Source organism: Cariama cristata, unplaced genomic scaffold (assembly GCF_000690535.1).
Source record: "Cariama cristata isolate BGI_N322 unplaced genomic scaffold, ASM69053v1 scaffold36356, whole genome shotgun sequence".
Lineage (NCBI taxonomy): Eukaryota > Metazoa > Chordata > Aves > Cariamiformes > Cariamidae > Cariama > Cariama cristata.
The window spans coordinates 5,417-15,808 of NW_009621048.1; the positions used below are offsets into that span (position 1 = coordinate 5,417).

Consider the following 10,392-nt stretch of genomic DNA (forward strand, 5'->3'; position numbering starts at 1 on the left):
TTGTTATTTATCTTGTCTTTAACCTTGGTCCTCTAAAAAAAAAAGAAATGGAAGTCCCTGTCCCTAGGAGCCTACATGTTTAGTGTAGATACAAAATCAGATACTTCTACAACATCTCATAAAAAACGTTCTCTTCTTCATTAACTGCATGACTATTACAGACTAATACACCAATAGATGTTAAGTGAAACATTTCTAATGATGCCTCACGTATTAAAATACATCATCTGCATCCCGTTGTGATTTTAGTAGCATAGCAGAAAAAATGAATGCCGTGGTGGCATAGGCACCAGAAAGTCATTAAGTTGCACAGTTCTGCCAGCTTTCTTATGTACTTGTGATTGCTAGCTACACCCCTTTGCAGCTGGAATAAGCATTAAAAGTTGAAAAAGTATACGTAGCTGCTGAGAACCAATAAGACCTCAATGTTTACATATAAACATAATTCCTGAAAACACATCAAATCCTGAAAATATGGGTCTGTCTGCTGATTCTATGTATTTTTAAAAATTTTTCCCTTTTTTTTTTTCATTTTCTCTGAAGTGTTTGTAGGAGAGGAAACATTCATTACCAGTGGTATTTCCTTCATTAGAAATAGAATCGATGATGTCTGTTTAGGTAAATCCCTTTCCTTCCTATTTCACTCTACGACTGTGTGCAGTCCAGGCCTTACTGCATTTTGGCTGCTCCGGCACATGTCCCCACCAGTACAGGAAGCCATGAAGTCATTCTTTTTGTCGTTTTGAGAAGAAGAGCCCAGTGTGTGAAAAGGATTATACATTTTTATTAATTGCAGAAGTAGTACCAGACTGCAAAATTTGCATCCCAGCTTTCTCTGCTTTGGCATTGTTCGTGTCTAAGCCATTTACAAAAATGGTCACGCTCTTCAGAACCAGATTTCCATCTTTCTTCTCTGGTGTATGGGATTTCAAGTCAAACTCCCCTGCTATTACTCAGAAAAACGAGTTCAGTTTCTTCATATCCTTGCTCTTACCAGGCCACCTGTACGCCAAGTGTGCTGCGTTTCACTGCGGAGGGGTAGGAGGTAACCTCTCGTAGCTTTGCAGCGACATCTCGTGGCATAATTGACCTGGAAATGTTTCAGAGATTCCTCTCCTAGGGTGGCGAAGGTCTCTCGTGGATTTAAGTCAAATATTTCATACAATGAGGAGGTAGGATGCCATTTGAAAGCCATTTCGTTAACTGTGTTAATTAGATAAGTGACATGGTCAACATGATCATCAATTGTACAAAAAAAAAGTTAGAAATTGTTTTAGATGCTAAACAGAATTGGTGTCCCTGATTATTATTATTTTTTTTAACAAGCACTTTTACTATGTAAAATATTTTCTTTTTCCCTCATGGTATGTGAACAATTGACATTTAAAAAATATCACAATAGTTAAATCTACTGTAAAAGTGAAACATTTTTTGTGATGTAATTAATCTGAAATGTTACATGTTAAAATAACAGGTAAAAGCATTTCAAACAGAATATGACTTTTTACATTGACAATTGCATTTAATCCAAAATCTGAAAAAGTAAACATTTATGCCAGCAAATTCAACATAAAACTCTCCAAGCTGCCTTACTAAATTTTAAAGTAATGAAAAAATGTAGAAAAATTAATGAAGATAGCAGAGGTTAACATTAATTGAAATTAATTGAGACAAAGTGAACAGTGAACTAATTGCCCATCCAAGATTAATATTGCTGTTGTACTTCTTTTGGTCTTATGAAGTTATGTTTAAACCTTCCAGCTTCAGGTTATAACTTTGGTTTTTTTTCAACACTACTGAGTATTCAGTAAATAGTTCCTTATATGAAAAATATCCACAGATGATGCATAAGACGTAATCCAAACTCTTGGGAAAGACTGCCATTATTTCACCAGTTTACGGATGTAAAGGTCAGCACTTCACTTACGAGGGGATTACTTCAGGGTCTGTCTGCAACTTTGGAGTATTTTACTGCATAGCATACAATGCTTTTGCATTAGGCCTTACTGGATTTCATTGGTTAACCCTGAAATCATACACTCCAGTTATAGCATTTGGAGATATAGGCACAGAGCCCAAAACTGCTGTAACTGGCATCAGCGGCAGTTTTCAGTGAAAGCAGAATCAAGCTCTGCTCCTTTTACAGAAAGACTTTGCTAGTTCAGAAGAGGAGTACTATAGATATTTGTCCCCCTTCTGAAGGCTGCAAAGTTTGGACAGTGTAGGAAGATGCACATCTTAAGTTCCTGTTGCAAACATCTAGCCACTTTTTATCTAGTGCACAAATATACCAAAGATATAAAATAATTTATCTCAGGCTAGAGTAAAAGAACAGTTGCCCACAGTCTAAAATACAAGAATACTCCCCCTCCTCATGTGTTTAGACACTCACCATCTAAACAGCAGTGTACCTCTTGGTTTTAAAGTACTTGAGGCCACACAAACTAAACTAAGGGGAGAGAATCTAAAGTAGCAGTGTACAGCAGATCTAAAAATCTATCAGCCCTCAATTTACGGAATTAATTTTATCAAAAATATTTGTGTGTCCTGTGGAGTAAAGACTTGTTCTTGCAAGGAGGAGAGTGGAAGTATACTGACTTCCAAAGCCTAAATGTGAGACCAGTGTATGACTAAACCCTAAAGAGGGAACAAAGATAATTCACACAGGAATCACAATAAAACGCTGGGGGTTTATCCCTAGCTAAAAACTCTATTTTGTGGTTCTTGTTTGCTGTGAGGTAATGCATCACCAGTAGCAGAAGAGAGGGGAAACCATATTTTTGCAGAGACAAGGGAGCTTTCAGGCTGAAATAGGTGGCCTCTTCCAAAACGAAGAACACTGAGCTTGCTGCCGGGTGAAGGGCTTCCCATGGCTTGCCCAGGTGGGCTGAGGGGAAGGGTGCTGCGGCAGAGGGTGGCAGGAACCAGGGGGCTTTGAGCCTGCTGCCTGCAGGAACCTTACTGTCCCGGTGACTGGTCTTCACAGCGGAGCCTGCTGATGCTTCCTCCTAAACTCATCTCAGCCATGCAATCACACAAAGCAAATTCAAACCCCGGTTATAAGAATGCCTCAGAATAATTAAAATTGCTGTTACACATAGTATTTTTGTGTCCAGGGTTTGATTTGTGTATCTTGTCTATACCCTGTGTACCCTTTCCAGGCACTTAGAAAGGCTTAGTTCTAGAATAGCAATGGAATTAACTCAAATTGCTGAGTCTAGTGTATACTTCTCTATATTCTGCAGGTAATTCCATACTCTCCCAATGAATTCCGTATAAATTTTCTGTATAAATTTTGTTCAATAGAAGCATTAGTCAGCTATGTGTGGAAGCTGTAACTTCACCTTGTAGTTTCCCAGCAGCCCGCAGGAACACACTGTAAGACAGACAGCGCACTCCGAGTCGCTGACAGATTTCAGTGATGACACTGGACTTTAATGAAAAACTAAATTTGCCTGTTAACTGAACTGGTATTCTTTTCAATGAATTGCACTTGAAAGTAATTGCACTAACATGTAGTTGCGTTTTTTTTAATGCCTTTCAGATAGCGCACTTCCGCAGGCTGCGTTTGCAGCTTATTTCATTCGTCCCCAGTCATACAGAGATTTCAGGCTGTAGTTATCTTCTCAAACACTTTGTAAACAGAGGTTCCTATATTAATAAAAACATGTTATGTCCTGGACTTAGCTCAACTTTTCTGGAAAGTGATCATCTGGAAGTCAGCCTGAGATCCAGCTGTGTCACATGGATTTTCCCTGCTTTCTGAAATGATCTGTTCCACTGCTTGTGAAGTTTCTGGGTCCTGAGAGCAGGGACTATCCAGTGTATCACCACTGCTATTGCAGTGAAGAGGGGAGGCTATGTCCGAGGGCTGATCTGAGGGTTTGCTTGAGGCAGGTGGCAGGGGCACAGACAGAGGAAGATTCATCATGTAGAACACATTGCCCAGACGTCGGGACACCTTTAAAGACAAAAGCACAATTGGAGCAGTTGCTGATTGAGATAGTTGTTAAAGCCATTAAACATCAAGGCTGACTGTTGTGTAGCAATGCCAGGGACATCCAGTAGACCCCAACCATCTCAAAGGGCTATCAGTGGTTAGCAAAAGTGAAAAAAATCTCCTCCATTTTTCCTCTCTCATATTTTTCTACGTCCAGGTTCTTGTGGAAGGAGCTTGGCAATACTCAGCTTGGGAAACGGCTCAGTGTGCTGGGCCTGAGAGCAGAGGGGAGGCAAACTGCCAGCCAGGAGTGGGGAAGGTGGTTTTAATGAGAGAAGAGTGAGAGAGAGCAAGGGGTTAAAGAAAAGGAAAAGAACCAGGCAACAACAGAAACACACAGAGAGTTGATATTACTGGATGAAATTAAGAGCAGAAAACTTTAAACATAGAGGGACAGCCTGTACATGAAACATGTATGATTATATTCCCAGAAAGGCTGTAGAAACCTCTGCTTGGTAGGTTTTAAAAGCCGGGTTAGAGCAAAAGCAAGTATGTATCAGAGCAGTTCTTACCAGCTGGGAAGGGAAAAGAGGAGTGAAACCGAATTAATTGATCAAACACATCTTTTCCATTTCCAGCCTGAGCATAGTCTCCAGTGTTGTTGTATGCTGACTCCACTTTAAGTGAGTCTCAAACTGTCAGTCCTAACCTCCCCTTAGTGTCTCCCTGCATGCTGTTGTAACATGCAGAGAAGCAAAACCAAACTATGCTGGAGTAATTTCTTTTTTCCTGATATTATGGTAGTTACCTTATCAGCAAGAAAAATTTCATCCTGTTAGCTTCTGACTCTTTCACATCTCTGTGACTTGCTGTCTTGGCATACATTTAACAGTCATACCTGAGAGCGGATTTTTAATGCTGGTCCAAGTTTTAATCCCATTGTATCCAGGAGATGTTCCTCTGTGAGCAGTGGGAGGGTTTCTCCATCAATAGCGTGGTCTTTAAATATCTTATGAAATGATAAAACACATCATGGTGTGCTAAAACAGACTTCACTGGTTATTTTTTATGCTTAATCCTGAGGCATAGACAATAAAAGGAGGAAATAATAATTTTACTGTTTAACTTCATATTTATCTCCTTCCTGCAGCATGAGGTCTCTTGTTCAGTTGTGTGGATATCAGCACATTTGCCTGTAGCTTATCTAGTTGTTATTGGCAAGTGGGAACTTTGTAATGTTTCTTAGTTACTTATGTAATGTTACTTAGTTATTTATTTTTTTTTTTAGGAACTGAGCAGCCTGCTACCAATAAAAGAATAGTGTTGATCTTATTAAGGCTTTACCAGGAATATACAAACTCTTTCCTTGCATTTCTAATGATAGTTTATTTCTCAAATGGAATGATGCCTATAAGAGCTCAGGGGTGGTAGGTGGGTTACCAATATCCAAGAATGCAAAATTGCTTTAATCTGCATAAAAATTGTGCAGCGCATGCGCAATGAAAAAGTCAAGATACTTCTCTTACACTATTGTTTTGCTGCTGGTCCTCCTGGTATGTGTTATGACCGATGACTCCAGATTGCAGCAGAAGTGCATGTAACCTCTCAGGGCACAGAGAGGTTGAAGCATAATGAAAACTGCTGTTACGTTTGTAACTTTGTGACAACCAGTTAACCTCTAGCATTTACATTTGCTTGATGACCTTTAAATGAAGATGGTCCTAAAGACCTGAAAATGTAATGAATGTTTATAATCACCTGGGCATAATCTGAACAGCCTGGGAGGCTAACGATGAAATTGTATACATCATCAACAGTCCACTTGCGAATGTCTTCAACAGAAGAAATATCTTCTCCATTCAGGATCAGGCCATGTGCTCCTTTGAGGAGGAAACACAAATCGTTATGTTTGTAGAACTTTGCTGGCAAATCAATAGGAAATGATTGTTAACATGAGAATTTTTACGCTTCTCCAGAACCTGGTATATTAACAGCAGTGTGTAGTCACAGACAGATAGGGGAGTCCTAGACACCAAAATCACCAGATAGTCAGTACTAGCTGGTTCTGGAGGCTTTTCTTTTGGTGGCTTCTTTTAGTTCCCGCTGGCACTGTACATACCAGTCACTACACATACAAATCATACTGCAATGTTTTCTCTACTGAGTACATTATCCAATGCTTTTGATTCTTTAGACTTCACTCTTATTGTAACTTGACTAATATTTCAGTAGAACAGAACTAAGCCTTTGCTAGCCCCTAGTGTCTACTGTGAGTTAGAAGGACATATCGAAAAGTTGTGGGCAGAAGAGAGAGGCTAGCTAACAATTTCATTCAGCAATTTTGTTTATTTTAATTTAAACTCCTTTTGCAGACAGGAACTGAATACTTAATGTGCATTTTAGGGACATGGTTTAGCAGTGGACTTGGTAGTGTTAGGTTTACGGTTGGACTTGATCTTGAAGATCTTTTCCAACCTAAACAGTTCTATGATTCTATGATTATATGTTTTTCAGTGACACAGTGTGTCTTTGGTAGATGATCCTGGACAAACACCCCAGCCTGTTCTCATTTCAGGCAATGGGAAGTTTTGTAGGGCTCATCTACTGGCACCGATGCATTTAACAAGAGCTGCAAAGCTTTAGAAACAATGATTCTTGCACAGCAGCTGGAGAGGCCTGTGTCTTATGCTCTGTTCTTGGGGAGGTCAAATCTCAGAGTTTGTTCCTAAATGAGTGCAGCTTCTAAGGGGATTCCTTGTCCTGTTTGACAAACACAGGGATTATGATCAGTATATTGTGTGTTGCTACATTTCCCCCCCAAGCACCAGAAGGAGAGGAGAGAATGTAACATGTTGAACAGAATTGTGGAGAACATCAAAGTGCTGCTAACTTGACAGCTTAGGGGTGACAAGTGTGTTGTCCCCCGGGACTGATATAAACGCAGGATGACATCTTGCAGCAATATAGTGCATGGCACAGAGCATTGAAACAGTTAGGAGGCTGCTTTGTGATTTTTTTGCTGTGCAGTTGCACTGTCCTGCAAAGTAAAGCACTTCTACCTAAGATGCTGAAACCTCCATTATGCCAGCAAGCAGCACAGTTTGCAGGTAGGGAAAACCACTCTTTACCTTTGCCAACTTGGATTTACCAATTTTTTACTATTATTTGCAGCATATGAATTCTACATTTAGTTGCCATGACTCTATCATACAAAAAAATTGCTTTAAACAGAGGGAAGAAATAAGAAAGCAAATCAATAAAAATAAATTATATCAACATGCCACTCTAACTGTAATCTGGAGACTTGACAAACCTGAGGGTAGCAATGGGTTGCTGGGTACTGGAAATCCATATGGTACTGCTGAGAATGGGATTGCAGAAGGGTACATGTACTTGTCATCAAAAGCAGCACAGGAGCTATTAGATTCCTTCTCATTTGTGTTGCTACAGCTGTTGGTTTCAGTAGAAATTTCATGAGTAGCACAGTTTTTTCGCAAGCCTTGTTCAAACTCTTTACAGTTTTTGGCAACGGCAGATGGCTCGGTCTGGTTTTTGCTTTGTTCATGTTTGTTTGGTGTCTCCACCTCTGCTTCTTTCTTGTCTTCTTTCTCATCATCTGCTGCAGCTGAAACAGGGTCTGTAGTTTTGTCATCAGCTTGGTTCTTTGTGCCATTGGCACTACAGTCTGCAGTTTTGTGATTTCCAGCTCTTCTCCCTGGTCGACGTCCCCTCTCTCTTTGCAAAGTGCTGACTGGAGGGTATGGGCTGGTTGCCATGAGCATAGTGTTGCCATGAATTTCATCAAGGGTGGTACGATGAACATATAAGTCGCTGGGAAGATGGCCTTCAGGTAGTCTGTGCCTGCCACGGAAAGCAATGGGACTAGCTGGCATCCCGTGGTAAAGAAAAGGTGCTTCCAGGCTCAGTAGTCCTTTCCGATGAGCTTTCTCCATTTCTTTTTGCTGAAAAATAGCACTCATCTCCATTTCCATTCTAAGAGACACACAGAGCACAAGCAGTTAGGGCAGCTCAGTCCCTTCATCGCCTGTTTTTTTCAATAGCAGATTAAAACTCAGATAATTGATGAGGCAAGAGTACGGCTTTTCTTCTGTTTCCCCTGTATTGCTATGTGTGAGAGGGCACAAACTGCAGATGGAATGGCAAATCTGGCTATATTTAATGTGCTGCCAGATACATAAACTAAAAGGAAGAGAAAATATATCTTCCATGTGGTGCCTCTGGATAATATTTCAGCCAAAAAAATGTTATTTGTATATTGGCAATCCAGGCATTATTATGGTGATTATTCCCACTTTGGATTTGGAAAATTGTCTCCAGGGTCATAAGGGTTAAAGACTAAAGAAAATAAGTGATTTACATTACCAGTCAGAAAATTGTATGGAAATCTGCAAAATGGCAGTGATATTGTACGTAATAAAGAACTAGAATTGTATTATCTATGGAACCTGTGCACACATGCAGAGTAAGCTAATCTACGTCTCTTGAGTAACTGTAGTGCCTGGCACCTGAGCATAGCTCTGAGAGCATGAAAGGGTGAGATCCTGGTGGTAAGCGTTCAACCGATCTCCCTCCTGCTGGATAAAGCCAATGCTCCAGGGTCTGTGCTAGCTTCCTACCCCTGGCATAGCAGGTAGGAGAGCTTACCCAGTGAGACATGGAGAACACAAGGAGTAGTCTCCATTGTACCAGCCTTTGCTGGCATCAGCTTTTTCTGGAGGCAAGCTGGTGATCAAACAGAAAGCTATAGCATGTAGAGCTCCACAGCTTCAGCTGGAGCTGAGAGATGGGAGAAGTGAGCCAATCTACTAGACACAAACCAGAAATGGTTCAGCCTGCCTTTCTTGGTTTGAGGAACTTTCAATGGGACTTGAATATTCTTCTTTGGAAAAGGGCTTGTGAAGGCAGTCAAGTCATTAAAGTGCACCAGGATAGCTTTCTTGACACTGCAATGAGGACAACAGGTCAGAGAGAGTCTGACTTTTAGGAGACTTCTCATTAATGTAAAATTGTCAGGAACACAGTTTGGGCAAAAGGTATCTATTCAGATGGTTGCTGTGAGGAGGAATTAGTTGATCCCTCCATAACATTCAGGGCTTTTTCTCTTTCCTCTTTTCAGCTTTCCAACAACCTCTGAATTATTAATTTTCTGCTTTCAGAGATCCAGTGAGAGTGTTTTGTCTACGTACCGTATCCTTGTACATCTTGCCCAGGGGTCATTACTCACACACAGCTCTTGAGGTGGAGGTAAACAGCAAAGAGCATTACATTCCTGACTACTCCTCCAGATAAGATACTCTCCTTCTCTGAGGGCCAGCAGACAGGAGGTCACTGAGCTGTGGTATGAGGCAGGGACCCTTAAAGAACAAGGATTTGGGCCCAGATGCTCAGCAGCACAGCTGCAGCAAGTGCAGGAGATTGTTTGCCAACACCTGATTTCTATAAAGGGTGAAAGGAGCAAGTATAGCTCCAAAGGTGAGGTGTGCTGCAGAAAGCAGTGTGGAGGTAGTGGAAATGGCCAGGATGTCACAAGATGGGTAAGAGGTTATCTTATGGATTTAGGCTGAGCTCTTTTATGTTGAGGTTTTCCTGGATTTGATGAGCTGAGGGGAGAGCCTGAACAGGTAGGACTAGCTCTGATGTGGCTGAGGGTGTATGTGATAGCTGTGCTTGCTGCTAGCTATTTTACTTGTTTTTCTCAGGGTTTTTGCCGTGTGAGCTATATGAAATGAATTGATGCAAATTTTGTGCTTGGAGGAGTTCAGTAATCAAGCTTTGCTGACTGAAGAGCTCAAAACACTTCTGTATAATTCTCTTGTGATACCTGCTCAGAACTTATCTGTTCTTTGCTCTTACTGTGTGTGGGGTGCTGCCACTCAGTACTGTGCTGAAGCCCAGTGCAGGAGTGGTTGAGGTTAGAGTTCTAACGTGGAAATGGTGTGGCTGTGAGGGAGGGCACTGGTGGTTACTTAGCCAGCTACTGATGACAGTGAAACTGGTACAAATAACTGGCCTCTCCACAGCCACCCTGACATACAGACTGTTTGGTTGAACTAGGAAAGCTGTACACCCTGTTAGGGTGGAGACATAGCTAATCATCCCAAGGGCCCAGCTATAGAGGCTTGAAACGTTGTGTGTGATAGCACACAGCTGTAAAGTTTGAATTTGTTTCTGACTTTTTGTAACTTCAGGGTCTTTGGATCTTGAGTTCAAGGGCTGGGGCTGAAGTTTGCAGCTTGTTTTTTTCTTTTCCCAAGATGAGGGCTTTATTTCTCTTTCTTATATCATTTTAAGGCTAAAAGCAGAATAGGGGCAAGCAGAAAGTTCAGTAGCTTTGGACCTTAAGAGATAATCAAGAGCCCTCTGTTTCTCTGGGTGACTTGAAAAAGTGTCTTGATCACTGTAAATACAGCAACACCCCCCTCCTCCCCCCC

At 41.1% G+C, this 10,392-nt stretch overlaps 1 protein-coding gene across 1 annotated transcript in view; it reads right to left on the minus strand.

The window, feature by feature from the left end:
- Positions 1-3,688: 3,688 nt before the first annotated feature.
- SAMD7 (sterile alpha motif domain containing 7) overlaps positions 3,689-10,392 on the minus strand; it is a 9,213-nt gene continuing 2,509 nt past the window's right edge. The window contains exons 5-8 of the mRNA XM_009701822.1: positions 7,254-7,933; positions 5,699-5,820; positions 4,839-4,949; positions 3,689-3,961 (exon numbers count right to left, since the gene is read on the minus strand). Of these exons, the coding sequence (XP_009700124.1) occupies positions 3,689-3,961; positions 4,839-4,949; positions 5,699-5,820; positions 7,254-7,933 (1,186 nt within the window). The remainder of the gene's footprint in view (positions 3,962-4,838; positions 4,950-5,698; positions 5,821-7,253; positions 7,934-10,392) is intronic.